Source organism: Hakea prostrata, chromosome 8 (assembly GCF_041222555.1).
Source record: "Hakea prostrata isolate BN-2017 chromosome 8, UWA_Hpros_2, whole genome shotgun sequence".
Classification (NCBI taxonomy): Eukaryota; Viridiplantae; Streptophyta; class Magnoliopsida; order Proteales; family Proteaceae; genus Hakea; species Hakea prostrata.
Genome location: NC_142607.1, coordinates 50,437,947 through 50,459,451, shown reverse-complemented (window position 1 = coordinate 50,459,451; position 21,505 = coordinate 50,437,947). Strand labels below are relative to the sequence as shown.

The following is a 21,505-nucleotide window of genomic DNA, read 5'->3' as shown; positions in this document are numbered from 1 at the left end:
GTATTGAGATCAGTAAAGATAGGAGTCGAGGACTTCTTGGATTGTCTCAACGGGCTTATATTGAAAGGGCTCTTAAGAAGTTTAGTATGTCGAAGTGCTCAGGAGGCGATGCACCCATTAGCAAAGGGGACAAACTAAATAAGGATCAATGTCCAAAGAATGACTTGGAACAAACACAGATGAATGATAAACCATATGCTTCTGCTGTAGGGAGCTTGATGTATGCACAAGTATGTACTCGTCCAAATATTGCTTTTGCAGACAGCATACTTGGAAGGTTTCAGTCGAATGCTGGTGTGGCTCACTGGACTGCAGCAAAAAAAAGGTTAATGCGGTATTTGCAAAGAACAAAAGACTTCAAGCTTATTTACAATGCTAGTGAAAATCTAGAGATAACAAGATTTTCTGACTTAGATTTTGGTGGTTGTACTGATGATTTAAAGTCCACTTCAGGATATATTTTTATGATGGGAGGTGGAGCTGTTTTATGGAGGAGTGCAAAACAAACTATACTAGCATCTTCCACCATGCAAGCAGAGTTTGTGGCACTTTATGAGGCAACCAAACAGACTATGTGGCTCAGAAATTTGATTGCTGAACTCAAGGTAGTTGATTTGATTTCAAGGCCTTTAAAAATGTAGTGTGACAACAATTCTGCTGTTTTCTTCTTAAAGAACAATAAGAGGTCTGGGAACTCCAAGCACATTGACATTAAATATCTACTTGTGAGAGAAAAAGTCATTGCTGAGGAAATTGATATTCAACATATCACTACTGATAAGATGCTGGCAGATCCACTTACTAAGGCTCTTTCAGTGGGAGTTTTTAAGAATTATGTTACCAGTATGGGTGTCTTAGAATCTTTTAATACTTTCATTTAGTGGGAGTTGTTGTTTATTTTTATTCAACATTCTTTGACTTCATTATGAAATTTATTCATTAATAAGATGGTTCTTTCGTTTTCATTTTGTGTTAATAATTAAGGTAAATAATGTAGATTTATATTTGTTACATTTGATGTTCTAATGACAATGGCGGTATTTAGCTAAGGTTCAGATTTATGGCGGTTTTTTGCCTAAATCCTGGTCAGATTTTGATTTATGGTGGTATTTAGCCAAGGTTTTGATTTATGGCGGTATTTAGCCTAAATCTTGATTAGCAGTTTTGCCACAGACAGTTATGCCAATGGGCGGTTTTTGCTAAAGTCAGATATTAATGTTAGATCGATCAATGGCAGTTTGCCAAATTGTAATATCTAAGTATTCTACCTATAAAGTAAGTCAAGGTAGGCTAATCATTGATCAGGAAAGGACCCACAAGAGGAAATGCTTTTGTGATCACATAAGGTTTTGCATTCTTTACCTCTTGTAAGCACCCCAAGGATTCATATCAGCGAGTTGTTAATGACTGTAATGGCAGATAGTTGTGTTCCGTATATTGAGGAGCATCTCCTACTGTCGTTCACATTAATTGTTTGTTGGTTGAATCAGTTTTCTGAGTGATGAAGGATTATGGGCATTATGGCCAAATACTTAGGTAAAGGTACTTGTGTTAGTGTAGCCCAAGTGGGAGATTGTTGGGTTTTGTGGGCTTAACTAACACTAGTTCATTTATCTGGGCCCATATTCATTCAGGGGTATTACTGACCTTTACTATTGCGGGAGTGGTTAAATGTTAGGGTTTTATATTATAAATAACTACTTGGGTCCCCGTAGCCGTCACACGATACATTTTGGGTTTGAGGTTGTTTCCACAAAACACTCAAACGAAGAATTCCGAAGGGTGAAAGGCTACGGAAGATTCAAGGAGAGCAAAAGGAGAATCTAGATACAGGAACACACTACAGGTATTTATTTCTACGCTTCCGTGATTATATTCATAACTATGATTTGATTATTATAGGAATAATATAGATCCTGTTGGATCCAACAATCCCCACTTAGATTTAGCATAGTTAGTTTCGATACTAGTCAACAGTGTGATTTGGCTTACCACAATGAGTTCTGGCTTGAAGGCTGATTAGGCTGTTGTTTCTTGATCATTAGCACCATGTCCTCTGCCTCCCCTGAATGTTGACCAGGAAAATCAAAGCAATATTCACTACTACTACCAGTAAAAGTATAGAGCTATAATTGGCTTAAGAAGATGGTTCAGGTTTAGGAAGGGAAGGAAATGCCATCTGCTGAATGCGAAAGGTTTAGGAAGAGAACAATCTGCTGAATGCGAAAGAAAGCTTCATCGCGGAAGCCACCTTCTCTTTGTAAGAAACTTTTCACGAGTCGAAACTCAGGATGAAACCAGAGTGATATTTGGCAACTCGAAACTCTGCACGCTGAGTTTTCAACACTTAAAGATCAGTTGAGAAGGGTAAATTGGTCCTTGATTTCTCCTATATATCCTTCAGGGCACTATAATATTCACCTATTAATTTAGTATTCTGCTTGAAGGAAATGTCTTCTCATACAAGTCACATACTTGCCAAACATTCTTGTCTTGCAACTTTCCCTCAAGTCACTCCAGACACTGCCTGCAGTACTGTGGAACATGACATTAGATCCCACTGATTGTCCCATGCCATTCATAGCCATATAAAAAGTGTATAATTTTCTCAAATCTGCACCTCATAATCTTTAGATCAATGCAAGGAGGTTCCGGCAGTAGGTATTAATTTCCCTTTTGCATTGGCAGGGACCTTGTGCACCGAGTACACCCTTTTTTTAATCAAATTCAACCTTTAGAGGTTGTGCCTATATAAGATAGTTGAATCTACCATTCATCTCAATGGCAGGTGACAGCTATTTGGAGATTCACAGAGTAGATAACAGTAGTACAACAGAAAATATGTGGACAAACAACGGCAAGCGATAAGATAATAGAATAAATTGATGAACTAGGATAGATGTTACAAACCCGACTACAAATGATAAAAACTCCAATGAACAAAATCGCAGGTTGAAGAAAGACAACAGCAAATGGATTAAAAAAAAGAGAGAGGCTTTGCATCTCAAAATTTTGAAACTATCAAGAAACACACCAAACCATTTGTCTGTAATTACGAACTTCCTATAGCTCTAGCTGTCAAACATCGAAACAGAAACTTCTAAAGAAGTAGGCCACCGGATATTTGTTAGGGAGACCACTACTGAAGATGGAATATGGATTAGGGGTTTGCAGCCGTCTTTTTTTTTTTTTGGGGGGGGCGGGGGTTGGGGGAGGGGGTGTAAAATGGTTTACTGCCTTTGTAACTGCTAATAGAAATGACATATGATGAAAAGAATCAATATTTTGTGTATACTCAACTTTTGACATTTGGAAATGTGGACAATGAAGTCCAAGAGAAATCAACTGAGTATGAAACAATCAAGTTATGTGTAACTGGCTTAGAAGTCATTATTCCCATTAGATTTTATAAAACTTTATAAGCAACTCACAAGTTTTTATCCAAACAGAAAGTTTATGATACATCTTGATAGCATGATCTTTCCTTTTCAGGTAGATGGTGAGAAAAAGATAGAGTTAAAGCCTGGTTTTCTAATGGAACAGGACAAAAATGTAATTTCTATACTTTCAGGCTCTAATTACTCTCGTTTTCTATTTGTTATATACTTTAGCTGGGACTGAAAAAAGACAAAGCATTATTAGTCTCTTTATCCAACTCTTGTGCATGGCTGTACAGGTTGGGGCTGTTGTTGTTGGATTTGATCGTTATTTTAACTACTACAAAGTGCAGTGAGTTCTCCTCCCATTCATAAACATGTTAAATGCTGGTTTGAAACTTTACAATTTTGTGACAATTTCAATTCTTATGTAGCACAGTTTCTCACAGATTTCTCTTGTTGAAAAATCATGCAAAAATTCAAAGTTGAGTTTGATGGATGGAGTCAAGTGATGTCCTGTAGATCCACTGAGATCTCTTGAAAATCCCTGCTCTAAAATTTCCACATGCCGTTTCCTGTTAATGCCACTTTCTTTGGGTCCTATACACTTTTATGTTGAAATATTTTATTGTTCCTGTTGTCCAAAATGCTCCAAAAGCCAACTTAGTTGCATGTTTTGGAGATCCAATATGTGGCAACCTTAGTCCTCTAAACTTGGAACCCGAAGATAAAAAATGTTCAAATTCTAAGAGATCCGTTTTCTATGCCTACTAAAATCTCATTAATCTGTGCCTTATGCAAAGAAACATGCTTTTTAAGATGTGCTTACTCTTTCGGATTGTTGCACATATTTATTTTCTGTGGTAATTGCAATGGCACCTGTCTTCTGAGTTAGCTCATCCTCACGCAGTCATGCTACCGTTGTTGCATATGGTAGCCCATTTTAACAGTATCCATGGATTTTTTTTTTTTTTCCTAATACATTCATCACCTTCTAGAGAGCTCCATGATCACCTTTGTCCATTGCATCTATAGATGGAATCGTATACTTAGAACTTAGAAGTGAAGCATGGATTCTTTCCATTCCTGATCCTAATTTTTCCTTACCATTGTTAGTCTGGACCTTGGAGAGAAATATCAATACTAGCTTTCTATTTTTGATAATAAACACACCCAGATAAGAAAATTCTTCCTTCTGCTTGTTTTCTTTAAAAGCCAATCAGCTAGATTTAGATTAATGACAGGTCTTCTATTTGTGATGTTGATATTGGAAGGTATGGAACACTCTGTATTCGTGAAAATCCAGGGTGTCTTTTCATTGCTACAAACCGTGATGCTGTCACGCATCTAACAGATGCTCAAGAATGGGCAGGTTTGCCTCTCCTAACTCCATTCTTTTTTAAGCTTTATAAGCTTTAATATATTAAAGACAGGGTTTCATGTATTGAGTGAGGTGGATGGATTATTATAAGTAATAGCTATGTTATTTGTCTACAAGGTTATTGGCTTGTTAAAGATTGACTTTACTTTGAATAAGATAATTTTGTTAAAACACGAACCATTTCTAAATATTTTCTGTTGTCACTAATATTCATGTTTACTATGCAAATACAGGCACATTTTGTATGCTTACTGTAACAAAACAGAAACTAATAAGCCAGAACTAAATTGAAGAAGAAGAAGACAAGGAGAATAAGACATGGAGAAGAGAATTAAGAGAAAGAAGGTGAGGAGAGTTGTGCATGATTCTCCACTTCCCACCCCCCTTCCCCCAAGGTGATATGCTTTTTCTTAATTAAGACTGGGTCCAAGCTGGAGTACACATATCAAAGGCTTCACAGCTTGGAATAGAAGAACCTATACTAGAAGTTTCATGAGTCTTGAACACAAGTAGCAATAGTAGATGTCTGCAAAGATTGAGAAACATCAACTAAGAGGTAGTCAACAACAACTTCAATGACCTTCACGTCGAATGAATCATCCAACAATGAGAAAGACAGTAGTGAACATGATCCGCATCCACAAGCATAGCAGCAATCATAATATCAAAGGCACTATCCAAATAATGCTGCTAGTAATAAGTAGCAATTGTCTTGTAAGTGTAGCATCTCCAATGACCACATCACAAAAGGTAAATATTAGGTAGGAATCTCAAGAGAAGATAAAAGTGCATCTCCATTGTCCACACATAACTCTTTGCAAGAAGGTAAGTAGTAAGTAGTAGGTAGGAGTTCTGCTCAACCAAAGGCAGAAATAGAGCCTAAAAAAATATTGTATATTGGTTACTATGAACCAAATAGGCAATATGGGTTACGGCTGTTGTTGTAGACAAATAGGCTATATAGGTTATTGCCAACCAAATAGGTAGTTGTTGTTCTAGCCAAATCAGCAATATAGGTTATTGTAGACCAAGTAGGTAGGTAAAAGGCAATATGGGTTACTACGAACAAATTAGGTAGCTAGTTGTTTTTGTAGAATACCACCAAATAGGAGTCTTGAGTAGATAGAGGATAAGTCTTCAGTCTCTCCCCTCACATGTAGCATTACACTTGGACTAAACAAAACAATAATGAAAAGTAGCATTGCGACCAAATCCCAATAATTTACAGTAGGCCTCTCTAGAAGGTTGTGGGTTGGAGGAGAAAGGTGAATGGAGGCGGGCCTCCGTTCGCATCTCTGTTCCAACAAATAACGACTTTTCCTTGTTCCAATGGCTCCGCGGTGCACCTTTCACAGTAGAAATAATGGCCACGGAAGTGTCAATCTTTATAACAAATGGATTCGATAAAGGTTTATAACTCAACACAGAATCGAGTAGCAGCATAACACCCTCATACCTCTGATCGCCCCCCCCCCCTCTTCGGAAACTAAGCTGTAATTTCTCTGATGATGACTCCCCCTCCACCACAACCCCCCTCCTCTACTAGACCATCTCCCCTGGATCTCACTCTTCTCCACCTCCACCTCCAACTCAGAAGTTGCCTTTCATTGTGTAAAGCCTACATCTTGTGACTCAGCCCTCTTCACCATTTGCCCCTCTACCAGTCTCAGCCTCAACACTCTAAATGGAAGACCTGCTTGGTTGTTCACCTCCTAGGTCCTCAACCCTCCTTCAATATCATGCAAGTTTCACGGTGCCCTAGGAAATTGGTTAAATGCTTTCTATTAGTTTGGCTAACCTCCATGTCCATATACACTAAGAATTGGCCCCCCACCTTGGATAATGATGACATGATCGAATATGGATGGATATTGATCTCTCTAACTTTCCTTACCCTCAGTAGCATAGTAGCCAATTGTAGGACCTCTCAAGACCAAAACTAGGGTTACAAAATCTTAAAAGACATTGATTTTTGACAATTGAATTCAAGAACAGACATTTTGAGCCCCCCATGGTGCTATTGGACCCACCTCATGGAGTTGTGGAGATATTTTTCCACATTATGGGACAAGTGGGGACAAGTGTGCGGCCTGCCTTCGGCAATGTCGTGACATAACCCACAACACCGTGGTGGGGGAGTTGGTTGTACCCTACCCCATAGCCCAATGTGGGGTCATCATTACCATGGGAGGGCCATGGGTAGGGCTTACAATGCCATAAGGGTCCCCCCCCCTCCCATTTCACAACCCTTACTACTTTTTTAGGGGTGGGAACCTTCTCTCTCCTCTCTCTTGCCTCCTTTTCTCCCTCTTTTCCATTTTTAGGGTTTCCAAAGTTTCATAAGGCATAAGCAAAGCTCTACAGTGCTTTGACCTGACATAGTCTTCCAAGCTAAAACTCTACCCAATTTTTTGCTTAACTGAGTTCTTTTATAGTTTTCTTCCCCTAGTGTCTAGTTATAAGCCATTATTTTGTTTGTGGGACAAATATGGTGATTCCTAAAAGCCACAATGATGTTACAATGCTCAATTTCAGTGGAATCGATGTCAAGTTTTAAGCCGTTACTTTGTGATGCGGCTTTATGGTAATCCTTAAAACAGGCGTAACTTTTGATCCGGAAAGAGTTACAGGACCCACAACATATCAAAAGAAATGGCTTTTCAAGCTCTACAGAATTCCTACCATAGTTTACCGGTAGGTGTCATTTTGACCCCCGAATTCCATCGTTTAGTGGGTTTTTGGGGCACTTTTAAGTTTCCTAGTTAGATTTGGATTCCTAATTTGAGTTGTTTTTGCTTTGTTTTATTTTTTCCTAATATTTTTAGGGTTTCTTAGCTATAAATAGGCATCATTGTTATCTTGTAAGTTACCTTCCACTTTTGAATAATAATTTTCAGTTTATCAGAGTTCTTAGAATTCTTTGTTTTTTGCTATACGCTGCTGCGTCACTTTGTCTATAGGAAAAATATAGTTATTCCTAGAAGTCTATGTGCTTTTATGATACCTGATTCTAATGGAGACGGTGTGCAGTTTAAAGCCATTATTCTTTCCGTGGGATAGGTAAGATTATTTTCAGAAGGTTATGGCATCATTATGTTGGTCAATAACCCCCAACACGGGAGTTCAACATGTAAGCCGGTATATTATCCAATAACAGAGAGAAAGCTAGGTGTCAGCATTCACTTGAGCCAGGGGATATACAAAAGAGATAACCCTTCTTCATCAGGATATAGGTATGTCCTATATCCTTAAACAGTGTCTTTTAGAATGTAGATAATCATAGTATTCTACTTTACTTCCGTAGTGTAGCTTGCATTTGTGTGCAGTCAGCACGTGATATAGGATCAAACAAAAGGGAGAAAATTCTGATTGGCAGCATCTAGTGGGAGACCAACAATGTCGGGCAAGTTGGGCACGTGAAACCTTCCTGCACTTGTAACCTGACACACCTCTGGAACAGACCATAAATATGGAATCTGGCAACCTTACCCTTCCTTGGGTTAAGGCCACTGCAGTAGGTACTAGGCCCTAACCAAGGTGGTGACTCCATAACATCCTGGTGCATGCCACAATCAAAGTACGTGATCCATGATAACTAATCAAGAATATTTTCACACATGATCACAACCCATATTGCATCATGCTTGGGTTGACTAAAGGAGGGACCCGAATTAGGGACGCTCCCCCACACTGTCCCCGGATTGACAAGAGAAAAGAGAGAGAGAGAACATCCTTCATTTTCCTCCTCAGTGAGGCTCCCGATGACAGCCAGGATCCCTATAATGTCATACCATCCGTAGGAAATTTGGTAATTCACCAGTCGCCAACAGAAAATGGAGGCTATTTTGTGTTTTCTAATTTTATTATGGTTAACTGGTACAGCTTTGACTGGTTCTATGGGTTACATCCCAGATTTCCTAATTGGTTCTTTTATCGGAGGTTAGGTAATCTTGAACAGTTCCTAGTTGTAGTTAAATAAGTTGCTGCTTCATTTTATTGCCTTGTTTTCTCCATGATAATTAGTTACTGAAGGAGTTTTCAGTCAAAACTCAAAAGGGGAAAATATCATTGCAATTCAATCTGCCTTGCTTTCTGTGTTGAAGATTAATGATTGGAAGGCCTGTCTGTTGCTATAAGGTAAATATATCAAGATCAATTGCACCATTGTGGAGACAATAGCTCGAAGAAATCAGTTTCTTTATGCTTTTGCTCATATGGGCTGTTCCTTCTTTTAGACTCAGTTGTTTTATGCATCGTCTACTCCTTACATTCTGTGTAACTTGCACCTTGTTTTCTTTTTAAATCTGATCTGCCATATGTTCAGTTTCGACACTTGAATTCTAGAGTTCTTGCGTCTTACACCTCTTTGATAACCTTTCTTCTGCAGAGGGCTCTTATGTCATGCACCTCTTTTAACATTAGTCAAGGTTGAGATTCACTTTTAATTTCTCTCCCCTACTCATCATAGGTCTAGTAATATTACTAACTCCTTACGAAATAATGGTGTAGATTTGGGCTGGGAGGTCCAGAATCCTATTCTATTTTTCTGCTGTATTCATTGACAGAGCTAATATAGAAAGGAAAGTAAAATAGATAATTTCCCATTGTTTCCTTTTTCTCTTTTGAGGTACTCTTCCATGACTGGTGAGAGCTCTTTGAAGGAAAAGTTTCGCCTGATTTATGGAAGTTTGAAATCCAATTAATAATAAAAAAAACTGCAAGATTTCTATAGCTTCTATTCTCTTTATCCATCTCCTTCGTGGCTGGACTTTGATATATGCGGTATTATGTTGTCTACTTCAGGTGGTGGTTCCATGGTTGGTGCTCTTTGCGGATCTACTCAACGTGAACCGCTCGTTGTTGGGAAGCCATCTACCTTTATGATGGATTATGTATCAAACAAGTATGATTATCAATTTGTTTCTTTTGTTATTTCCTTTCTAAATGGTGATATAGAATCGATCTTTTCCTATATTCTGGTTGTTTCTTGTCTCTAAACCATGACATGATTATATTTAGCAGGTTGCAATCAACTAACTTGAAACATATTACCAGTACTTGATCCCTTACGTGTATTTACTTTGTTCAATAAATGACAGGTTTGGCATTTCCAAATCACAAATATGCATGGTTGGAGACAGATTGGATACTGATATTCTATTCGGGCAAAATGGTGGCTGCCAAACCCTTCTTGTTCTCTCAGGTGACCAGATTACTATAAACTTGTCTAATTGATGTGTATTCACCTCCATGATGGATGTTATTTAAATATGTCATGATTTTTATCTAATAGGTGTGACTACTCTGTCCAAGCTTCAGAGCCCCGACAACTCTATACAACCAGATCTCTACACCAACAAGATTTCAGACCTTCTTGCTCCGAAGGCTTTGGCCGTTTAGGTTCATAAATATATTCTTTTTGTTGTTATTTAGAGGCATCCCTTGTGTTATCGTCATTGTCTTGTTGCTTGTTCATCATCATGAGTTGTTGAAAATCATCGAACGCCAGGTTTTCCATTAAAATTACAGGAGCCTGCTTACATCTTCATAAAGAACTTCAAAGAGAATCTCCCAGTGCCACTGTGTGAGTGAAAAGGAGGACCCCGAATAGAAATAGTCTTGATATTTATGTCATGTTGAAGCACTTATCCTTCTCTAAATCATGATTGAAGTGTTTCACTTAATATGATGTTTCAGCATTGTTTGGTTCTGCCAACTACAGCTGGTGAGACATGAAATCAGACACGGGAAAAAATTAAGCTTTGTTTAGGGATCTTCCACTTGGATATTTTTCACCCGATAATGCTTCAGCATTGATTGAGTGCTGCTAAATGATTGTCAAGACATGGAACCAGACACTGGAAAAGACAATATTTTTTACAACGAGCAGCATAAAGCTACCCAAACAACAATAAATTCTGGTGAAAGACAGAAGAAGCTTCAGCCAAACAGTATGATCAATGCCATCAGACAAAAAAAGTGTCACAGATTTACATCCTTCAGGCCTGAAATCTAAACACAAGAAGTTATTTGAGTTCTGTATCTGTACGTGAATATCATCACTTAAATCTAGAATCTACCCAGAAATTTATCCTTAAATTTTTCTTTGCTTTCTTGGGTTGTGGACCTGTACATCCTGAATATTAGAGCTATTTGATTGCCTGACACGCAGACTTAATTTGGAATCCACGACCCAAACAGGCAATTGAGGGGGTATGTCATATGTGTACAACGCATAAACGTGGCCCATGCCATCGCCCGATCCGATTGGCCTGTTCGTTCTTCATTATTTTATCAGAACACCCAGAAATAACAAAAAACCAGACAACAGATGGGCCAAAACGTGGTTCAAACACCAATGAGTTGTGTCATATTTACAGCGCGAAGAAGAATCTCTATATAGAAAAGAAGATAAATGAAGATCTTTCAAAAACAAAAACACCTAAAACTATGTCATAGCTTTCACGTAAAGCTTGATATCTTTCATTTTGTGGTCCTTATGGAAAGCTCGAAATTCAAGGGTGATTGGCGAACCTTTGAAATCACCAATGGAAGTAATGCAAATGGTGATTCAAGCTCACTCAGAGTTTTGGTCATCAATGAAGAAGGTGAATCAAAGTACCTTGACTGAAAGAAGATACATTGTGGAGGAAAGAATGGATTGGAAGCATCCAAACCATCCCTTTGTTAAGGTGAACACCGATGCAACATGGAAACAGAAAACAAGGAAGGGAGGGATGGGGATCATCATTAGAGATTGGGAAGGAAAGCCTTTAGTTGCAGCATCTCTTCCCAAAGCATTCTCATCTGTGATAGAAGGGGAGGCCGAGGCCATGCGAGCAGGACTGTTAGAATCTATAGCAAATGGCTTCGAATTTGTGGAGATAGAAATTGACTCTCAGCTTCTAGTGAGTTACTTATCTAAGACAGCCTTACCCCCCACTTTTATACTACCAGTAATTGAAGATATCAAATTTATAGGTAGTAGGTTTTTGGGGTTTAAGCCCATTTATATTTCTATAAGATCCAACTGTGTTGCGGATCATATAGCACGGAAGGCCTACTCGGTTCAGGGCCCGAGTTATTGGTCATGTTCCTCTGATTGGTTACTGAGCTTATGTTCAGTTTCCCATCCTGCTCCTGCCTCTTAATGAAAGTTTGATTACCAAAAAAAAAAAAAAAAAAACCCGAAGTTAAAACACCTCAATTCCTGCAATTACTTTCAAGAGAATAGGTACATACATGCAATGTTTCTTTTGAGTAAATAGGTCGATCCATTCGGAAAAAGGAAAACAAACACTGAAAAACTTCATCCCATTTCAAGTCTGAAACACGTAAAAGCACAACAAATGCAAAGTCGCAACGGAAAAAATATGAATTTATATGATGATTCCACAAGATCAGTGATTAGTATACAATAGTAACCTGCATTGAAGAGACCCTTTTGCTAATTAACAATTTGGCCTCCTAAGAAGAACTGATGCTATACAATGTTTAGAAAAAACAGAAAAAAGAAACCCATATGGTGATGGTCATGTCACCACTCTGTAAAGCTTCCCAGCTTCCCTAGATTCAGTATGCATCAAATGAGTGTCGCTAGTTCCAGCCACTTCGTTCAGATTAACTGTGGCTTCAAAAGAGTTTTGGGCCTGCAACGTTTAACACAATACACATTTTCCGCCATTCCCTAGATAGCCTCACCTGTGATCCGACATTCTTCCACCTGAGAGATGATAATTTTGAAAGAAAATTGTCAAAAAACTGGCGATCTGGCTGCTACTACATACCAAAAGAAAATATGAATCATTTCACCTCACGTAAACAAGCAATTTTTTTTTGGGGTCAAGTAAAGAAGCAAATTAAAAACAAGAGTGCTGCTTAACAGTTGGTAGACACAACAAGACATCCACAGAACAATAAGTGGGCATGCTTGCATCTCACTCTGTAAGGACGAAAACCCACACAAAAGGTGCCATGGATGAACTACAGAAACTAAAATGTAATTATTCATTAATAAGACAACCAAAGAAAGGGACCAACTTGGCCTGTTCAAAAGAATAGTAGGTTTTTTTTTTTTTTTTGGGGGGGGGGGGGGAGGGGGACTTTCTCCACCCAATAAAAGGTTTATCAGTGAACCCCTCCTAACCAGCAAGGTGACAAACAAATACATGACAATGGTTCTCTCTATCCAAAATCAGTATGATGGTAGATACTTTATCAGATGAAAACAAAAGCAACAGAAACAAAAAAATGAGAGACCAGTTTTTCATTTTTCCATTGAGAGGCATGTAAGTATAAGCCAACTACTCCAGATTTTGCTGCATCATGATGCTTATATCACAACTTGGGCGTTGGCTCCTTGTTACCATTAGTATCATATTTGTTGATAATGCATAAGCAAACAAGACAATCTAAATCAGAGAGAAGTTCAGTAATCAGCATATAGACGTTTGATTTCCTAGGAAGCTAATTCATCCACCCCCTAAAAAGGGAAACTGTTTTAGATAGACGGTGCACTTAGTATACAGTCAAACGCTTTTTCTAAAGATGACCGACAATTTTGGCAACTCTCTTGGCTTCACCCTTTGCACATACTATGGTCCCCCTATATCAGATGTCCTCTTATCAGTCATTTAAACATACACCAATTTGGGATTAGTCAGACGACTATGAATATATAAAGATGATTTTCAACAACGGCCAATTATGGGGTAACATCCTTTGAAAATTGTTCCAACCACAACCTCTGGTGCTATACGTTTGATGCTTCCCCGACTCCCTTTTAAAAATTTAACCTTACATTCCCTTGAAAAAAGTATCAACTACTTGTCTTGATAGCTTCTCATATAGTCCTAAGGTTTCATATTGCTTCTGAAAAAGTTCAAAACTGTATAAATCAGCACTTATCATTCAAATACAGTTCAGTCAATCTGAATGACTTTCTCAAAACTAATGAAAGCCAAATCATATTTCTTTAGCATAAGCCTCCAGGTTACACCTGTAAACACTACACAGTCAACAAAGACCAGAGGACATAGAAGCCTGTTTTCCACAATAAACCTGAGGACAACCAATCCCTCCATAATTTATTTAGCCATGAGAAAAAAGATAGATGCAAGGAACATTATCAATATCTGAAGGCATGCAAGTATAAGCCAACTATCTCTGAAGACGTTGTTTCCAAGAATGTTAGCCTATTGACATTGATATCATAATTAAAAGAACAACCACCCAGAAAATTTAATCTAAAAGCAAAAAAGTACCAGCAGAGACTAGTAGGCAAAAACATTCTTGATTTCTGTTATCTTGAAATGGCCTCCTGTATCTACTTTAGCTTCAATGGTTCCTATCACAAAATATTACTATAGCAAACATGCACAGAGACTTGGGATGGCATTCATATTCTTTGTCAGAGTGTCTGACATATTTAACATACAACCTAACAACCAAGGGTAAAACAGAAAAACATAACATACAACTTCAATTCAGCAATAATAACAAGGCAAAAGAAATTACCCTGGGCAAAAGAGCTTATCCCCGCCTGCCTTTTCAGAAGAGGTATCTTAGACAGGCATGAATTCTTGCCCCCCAAAGACAATATCGACTGCTCACTTAATACTTTGTCTGGCAATAATCAGTCATGCACTCATACAGATTTGTCATTCTTTTGGTGTCAACATACTTTAACTTCATCTATATAGAATCCAGAGCAAAGTTGTCAATAATGCAAGGCTTAATCTGTTGTCAATAATGCAAGGCTTAGATAGTGTTGTCCTCCATAGCAACATGATTATTAACATTTGCCCTTCGAGCTGCTCTTCTTTTGGCTTGAATTTGACGTACAGATTCAGCAATCAAAGGATGAAGCTTTGGAGCAAGTGAGCTTGGAGAGGAAACATTTAGACCTGCCTTCTTCAAGGCCCTTGCTAAATGTTTTTGAGCCTTCTCAAAATGCATAGTGCAAAGAACAGGCACAGTAGATCTTAAAGTCGGCTTGGCACAATGAACAGGTCCTGTATGTGAACTAAAAGGAAGAAAGAAAAAGCATATCAAAATAAATACATCAAAATATATATATATATATATATATATATATATATGAGAAATTCAAAGACAAAAATCATACTATTTCAGAATGAATAATCAGTCAGATGAATCAAACATTCAAATAGAACCTCAATTTAATGGCTATCCTATATCGTAGTTATTGCTGCTCAGAGATTCCATTCGAATCCCTACTATGATTTTTGCAGGTGAAGGTGGAGCTGCTGGTTCAAGCATTGGAAATGCAAGCTATTGCCTTCTTTTTTTTTTTTTTTTTTTTTTTTTGGGGGGGGGGGAGTGGGGGGGTGTAAATAAATTACTTTATTAAACAAAGAGAAAAGAAAATGTACACAGGATGGAAGAAGGGGGGGGGGGGAGGGAAATGAAAGCTATTCATGAGGGACTGCCATATTGCATTGATGGAGGCCATCAAATCTGTTTCTACGCTTGAAATATACAGAATTGAGCAGGGCATTCAAGCCCGATACAAGGCATCAAGGGGAAAATTATCCAGGTCGCTACTATGCTACATAGATAGGAGTCTATGCAAGCTTATGAGAACAAAACCAACCAACTGATTACACAGTAGGAGGGCAGCCAGACAATGCTCAGTTGCAAATACCCTCATAATTTCTTAATATTCTGATGGACCTCATTTAGAATATAAAATCACAAGAGTACTGATTACTAAATGTTTCTAGTTTCCTATTTAGGATACTGGGTAGGACCAAAAGCATTCCCTTGTCGGAGATCTCCCAATCCACATCAATAACAATTTCCCTTCACATCGTTTTCCCCACCTCAATTTATATTCTAAAAACTAAAATCCAGCAGCAATTCTGGCAATCTAAAGCCGGTTAAAGAAGATTCAGAAGTAAACAACAAAAAGGATGCTACTGATAAAAAAATAAAAGCAAAATTCAATGCAAATAGGGAACTGATAATTGCAAGCAAAATTCAATGCAGATAGGGAACTGATAATTGCATTAAAGTAACGAAAAAGGCATACAAACAAAGAAGATTTTCAGTATCAAAATACGTTAATATCAATTTAACTACAGATAAGATGAAGAAAATTATTCTCTCCTCCATTAAAGCAGTTCAACTTCTACTTCCATACATTAAAACAAGCATGCCTCGATTCCAAAAGATATAGGTTAAAACAGTGGCCGCAACTCCCGAATAAATTAACCACTAAAAAAACCCCAATAAATCGAATACAATACAATCACATCCATAAATACTGAGAACTAATGACAAAGTATGAAAATATACCTTTTGAGAACATATGTACATGCTTTGTAAAGCTTCTGTTTACTGTCAGAGAGGATATGGCTGTGACAATAATGCGTAAGCGCCATGGCCTTCAACTTACACGCCGCAAAAGCACACCTTCTAAATTTCCCATCAAAGTTATTGTCTCCGATCACCAGACTAGACCTATTATTCTCTCCACTCCCTTCCACACCAACTTCACCATTCTCATTCGCTTCTTCTTCCTTAAAAGGACTCTTCCCGTATCTCCAATAATACTCCTTATGTTTAGCCCTAAGTTCCTCCATTAAAGACCAATAGTGACCCTTGTATAACCTCAAAATTTGCTTCACATGACGAGCCCGACGACGAACCACTTCTTCGCGAGTAAGAAACTCAGAATGACGGAGGATCGAATCTTCCTCGGCACCGTTAATGGTGACCGCAGTATTAGCAGCCAAATCCGTGTCCATCAAAGGCGCAGCGGTGGGGTTTATGCTAGGGTTTTTGTCTTCTGTATCACTGCTAGTACTTGGATTTCCGATCTGTTCAAGATCCTTCTTTGAAGATTTCACCGACAACGAAGGATGTGGTGGCTTCGCCATGGAAGAAAATTGGTGTTTATTTGCAGAAGCCATCACACAAGAGAGATTTGATAGAGAGAGAGAGAGAGAGAGAGAGAGAGAGAGAAACCGTAACGAGACGACGAAGACGGAGAGGTTTAAGTGTTTAACGCACAAGAAGGACGATTTATTCTTTATTATTATTTATATATAAGGCAGCGACAAGATAGAGACAGCTAACACTATGTCTCTTTGATATTTAATTTTTTAATTTTGGGAAATTGAAAAATCAAACTAAAAATGTGTTAATCGCATCTCTTGTGGACCCCACTTGAAGTAGTCGCATCGCAAAGGCCATCATTTATGGGGGTATCAGTTAGATTGGAATCTAACGGATTGAAGACTAGTCGGCTGGGCTGGGATGGGCCGGTATGGGCCAGGATGGGTGGGCTGGTATGGGCCGGGATGGGATGGGCTTGTATGGGCCGGGATGGGCTGGCTTACATAAAAAATAAAATTTAACAAGCTGTAACATAGTAGAAAATGGTACAGATCACAACAAAATTCCTTCATATATTTATTGTTACAAATTTTCTCTTACACATGTATATATTCCTCGTCGGAAAATCCTAGAGGAGGAGAAGAAGAAGAAGAAGAAGTATCTTAGATCGATCTTTGCATCTCAATAGGTGTGACAGTTTTCAAAGCTCTGGACAAGTGACTTGGAAGATGAAATGGTCCCGGCTATCGCAAAGAAAGACCCGATTACAATTAAGGTTACATTAAGGATTAGGATGGGTTTTTTTATACGTGACCAACATATCTTGGTATAGAAAGCACAAGGAAATATGATACAAATGCTGATGCTAACTAAGGATCCAGTCAGGCCAAGGACATATTGGAAGTAAGGAACTAGGAGAGCAAAAACCAAGATCACTATAAGAAGCAATGAGCCAAAGCATCCCCTGATAAACATCTTTGTTCTTGAACTCATTGAGCTTGGAAGGCATTGTTCAAGTTGTATTGCAATGGGTGCAAACTCCAGTGCATACTTGGTCATTGGAGTTAGTACTGTTGCCCATAATGCTATTTTTGTGACAACAAGATGCCGAGGCATGCTAAGAGTGATCTGTGAGTTCACTTCAGGGCCATACAACTTGGCACCCATGAATGCTAAAGCTGTGTAGAGTGTTATGACCAGAGTGAAGGTTGTAATTGACACCTGAAAAGGTCAAGAACAACAAACTAATGAGTTCGTTAGATCATAAAAAATCCATTTTGAAGTTACTGTTTTAAAGAAGAAGAAGAGAGAGTTACCTTGGTGAACTGGGAGGGATCCTTCATGGATCTATAGATGTTTGGGAAGACAAGATGGCCAGTATAACTAAAGATGTAAAGGCCAGAAACCCCAGGAATCTTATGTAACTGCAGCACTGGTATGGCATGGTTAGCTTTAACACCAAACAGAGCAGTTAAACCTACTGTTGCAAAGATGACAAGAGACATCAAGATTCCTCCTATAGATAGGAAAGATATTGAAGACAAATCTCTAAGCCAAAGGCTAGGAACTGCCACCAAAACTGCTATAATTGTCAGAAGATGATTGGTAGAGAGACCAATCCCCGGGAAATTTATTTTTGCTCCAGCGAAAACAGTAGTGAGGTTATCACTTAATGAGATGGTGTAGGAAACTAAGGCCATGAAGATCTCCAAGTATATGAAAGTAGAAGCCAGTAACTTCCCTCTTCTGCCAAATGCATTTTGTCCAATATCTTGGTAGTTCCTTGAATTGGAATTCGCTTCTAGGCATTTTCCTATGAGATATGAAGTGTAAGCACAAATAATTCCAAGACCTACAAGAAGGAATGCTGATGACCACCCTCCATTCTCCAGTGCATACGGGGTTGAAAGCTGCCCAAGCCCTGCAAATTAAATGTGAAGTTTTCTGATTAATTTCATCTGCTGCAAATACATAAGCTGCAATCTATACATCAAGTGAGCTGAACCCATGAAATTGAACTGATCAAAACTGACCCAAATCAAAACAATTTGAACTTATTGGTCATGTCTTCATCAGGGTTTTTCTGTTCACCCCCATGAAATTGAACTCATCAAAAACTAACCCAAATCAAAGTAAATTGAATTTATTGGTCATGTCTTGATCTGGATTTTTCTGTTCACACCATGGGGCCGCTTAGAAGTTCTTTGTTCAATCTCGATGTGACTTGGTTTTGACACCTACTGTTACCAGAAAGGAAAATGAATTGAAGGTAGAAAGAAGGAATGATAATGAATGATCTCACCTATCAGCATTCCAACCATGTTGATGACAGCATGAGTAAAAGAGCTATTAGCCCTCCCATCAGCTGAATCTTTCCTCAGTTCTTCAACAACTACAGCTATAGAAGCCAAATCTTTCTTTAGTTCTTCATCGACTACAGCTACAGAATCACAGTTGCAGAGTTTGTTCTCTTCCAAACATAAATGACAAGTCCATGAGACAGTAGATTTTGCACCGTTCACTGACTTGCTTCCAACTTGATTCCGGTGAGGTACCAGAGATTCCAGACGTAATAATGTCCAGAATGGCTTCAATTTACCTCCCAACATTTTCTTCAATTGACAATTTCTCCACACCAAACTTTAAAAGGATTGGTAACCCTTTTTAAATTATTCACTCGAAAGCTCACTTCAATAAGGAATTGTTATGGTTTCTAATGCATTTATAAGGTTTGAAGCAGGTAGACACCTTAACAGATATTGAAGGGTCAGAATCTGATTAATATTCTATGTGCATGATTCAACCCCAAAAAAAAAAATTATTCTTTGTGCATGCATAGGAGAGAGAGAGACGTGTGGTTTCTTCTTAGGAGAGGCTTTGTTCCAACAAATTGGAGATGGAGGTTGGCAAATTGCAAAAGTGGATTTCTGTTTTATTGTAAAGAAAAATGTAAGGTCACCTTCCAAATGTATTTATTTGGTTGCATAGTTGAAGGAGTTGGCTTGACGAATACATGTTATTTTCTCTATTCTTCTCATATGATATACCCTTTGTAGTAACTCTCCTTAGGCCAACTGATGAAAAGCTTAATTCTCTACTACAAGAAAGTGTAGACAGTTTCACATGAATCTAATGAGAAAACTAATAGTAGTTATTGTTGTAAGATTTTGGTCGGTTCGTTTTTGCTTGGATTTGATCGGCCAACTCGATTGGCTGGCTGGGCAGCTTATAGTTGAGATATTTTCTCCTGCAGAATCATTTCCTGTAGGGGAAAGAAATAGTACATGTAATTAATCCTAAAGTAAGAAGAAGTCTTTCTTTAAAGAAAGAAATAAAATCTCTCGAACTACCAACCTTTCTGTATTTATATGGGTTATCAGAAATTTTTGAGAACATAACTAAGCTTCTTACCTGGATACTTAATTTGGTAAGAAATTTGTTACATTAAGAAGCTTATGAAAGTTGATGAGTGAGGTTTTCAACTACTTTCATGAGAGTTTGGGCTAGCCAGTCTCCTCTACCTGAATCAATAGTACTTTTTATTTCTTCCAAAAGGTTCTATGCCCATGTCCATTTATGTTATAATCAAAACTGCAATCAGACCAGCCGACCGGCCGGTCGGCCTGTTGTGGCCGGTTCTTGAACAGTTAGGCCCGGTTCATTCCAAACCCATACTAAATACAGATAGACACTGATGTAAACTAGCATTCTTTGGAGAAGCAGATTAAAGTTGATTGATTGAACATTTCATCAGTGAGATTTTAAAAAGAAATTGTTCGATGTAAGCCTAGATCCCATTCTTACCATGTAGTGGGATATAATGGAATAAAGAAGATCAATGAGGTCATCTGCCCAAGATTCTTATTAAGAGAATTCTTGTGCTCCCATGTATTAGGAACTTAGCTGCAAATCTAACTTGATATTCTCATGCATTAGCTTTCAAAAAGTTATTGTGAAACATTTTCTTTTTGAGAGAATTGGTGCAAGATTTTATTCTTTCTACACAAATTTCTGGCACGATATAAGAAAAGTGAATCTAGCATGTTTCTATTTGTAGTGATTATTCTTGGAAGGAAGTCACCTAATGTGAAATCCGATAACCTAAGATGACATAGAAATGGATAAAGGTACGTTTAAATCTGTTTTACTATCAATGAATAAGATAAAGATTCAAATAAATCCTACCACTAATGCAAATTACAGAACTGATAAAATAGAAAATCCATGGTCATCCATGCTTGGAATCTTAAAATTCCTAGGCCCTGCCCCTTCAAGTCCTTCAAAAGAAATGTTCGATTCTTCATGTATGGGTTGATTCTATTATTGCATTTATCTGATTTATAGCTTTCGTTATTAATCGATCGATTCCTAACTTTGTGAGGTCATTTAAATTAATCTCATGATTAATTCACCTTAATATATGAATGAATTTACTTGTCTTCTGGCCTAAGAGATTCCATGACGCCTGAGAATATTGACATTCTGTCGTATCAACAGTTGGGGCATCCAATCTTTCTTTAGGGAGTCGGTGAAGGTTGGGTTTCATGATTTTTGGATAAGATACATATTGCTTAGCATTCATTAATGGTGGCCCGTGTTGGGCCATTTGATTACAACTTTACAAGCCTTTCCAATAAACTGGGGCAACTAGCTAGTTTAGCTTACACAAAAGGTGCACAAAGATGTCCTCTTTACATTGTGGGAGAACTTTGAATCTAGTTTTGTTCACAAAGGTATAGGTTTCCATCCTTTCTCAGGCACATATAAGGCCTATGAGTGGGAATTAGCATCAGTAAACCTTCATATTGAATCAGCAACTAATATCATATGGTATATTTGAATTATCTTTCTTTCTTTATAATGTTTTGGGTCATCACAAAAGGAA

At 38.0% G+C, this 21,505-nt stretch overlaps 3 protein-coding genes across 3 annotated transcripts in view; 1 reads left to right on the top strand and 2 right to left on the bottom strand.

Annotated features, from left to right (window-relative positions):
- LOC149008451 (phosphoglycolate phosphatase 1A, chloroplastic-like) overlaps positions 1-10,912 on the top strand; it is a 39,176-nt gene extending 28,264 nt beyond the window's left edge. The window contains exons 6-11 of the mRNA XM_089164976.1: positions 3,493-3,552; positions 3,677-3,729; positions 4,652-4,749; positions 9,562-9,661; positions 9,858-9,961; positions 10,052-10,912. Coding sequence (XP_089021102.1) covers positions 3,493-3,552; positions 3,677-3,729; positions 4,652-4,749; positions 9,562-9,661; positions 9,858-9,961; positions 10,052-10,158 — 522 coding nt within the window. The 3' untranslated portion in view covers positions 10,159-10,912. The remainder of the gene's footprint in view (positions 1-3,492; positions 3,553-3,676; positions 3,730-4,651; positions 4,750-9,561; positions 9,662-9,857; positions 9,962-10,051) is intronic.
- A 3,529-nt stretch (positions 10,913-14,441) lies between these two features.
- Positions 14,442-16,778, bottom strand: LOC149008450 (INO80 complex subunit D-like protein). The gene is made up of 2 exons (XM_089167355.1): positions 16,078-16,778; positions 14,442-14,782 (listed from the first exon to the last, which is right to left on the bottom strand). Exons 1-2 carry the CDS (start codon positions 16,692-16,694, stop codon positions 14,518-14,520), a joined length of 882 nt encoding a protein of 293 aa, XP_089023481.1. The 5' UTR covers positions 16,695-16,778; the 3' UTR covers positions 14,442-14,517.
- Positions 16,779-17,178: 400 nt separating this feature from the next.
- LOC149008449 (Transmembrane amino acid transporter family protein) lies at positions 17,179-19,289 on the bottom strand. The gene is made up of 3 exons (XM_089166901.1): positions 18,923-19,289; positions 17,937-18,541; positions 17,179-17,841 (listed from the first exon to the last, which is right to left on the bottom strand). Exons 1-3 carry the CDS (start codon positions 19,227-19,229, stop codon positions 17,302-17,304), a joined length of 1,452 nt encoding a protein of 483 aa, XP_089023027.1. The 5' UTR covers positions 19,230-19,289; the 3' UTR covers positions 17,179-17,301.
- Positions 19,290-21,505: the final 2,216 nt, after the last annotated feature.

Coding starts and splice junctions, on each gene's coding strand:
- LOC149008450 (XM_089167355.1), bottom strand. CDS start 16,694: ATGGCTTCTGCAAATAAACACCAATTTTCTTCCATGGCGAAGCCACCA. Junction 14,783..16,077: donor TGTACATATGTTCTCAAAAG/GTATATTTTCAT, acceptor TCTTCCTTTTAG/TTCACATACAGGACCTGTTC.
- LOC149008449 (XM_089166901.1), bottom strand. CDS start 19,229: ATGTTGGGAGGTAAATTGAAGCCATTCTGGACATTATTACGTCTGGAA. Junction 18,542..18,922: donor CATGGTTGGAATGCTGATAG/GTGAGATCATTC, acceptor TTTAATTTGCAG/GGCTTGGGCAGCTTTCAACC. Junction 17,842..17,936: donor ATCCCTCCCAGTTCACCAAG/GTAACTCTCTCT, acceptor TGACCTTTTCAG/GTGTCAATTACAACCTTCAC.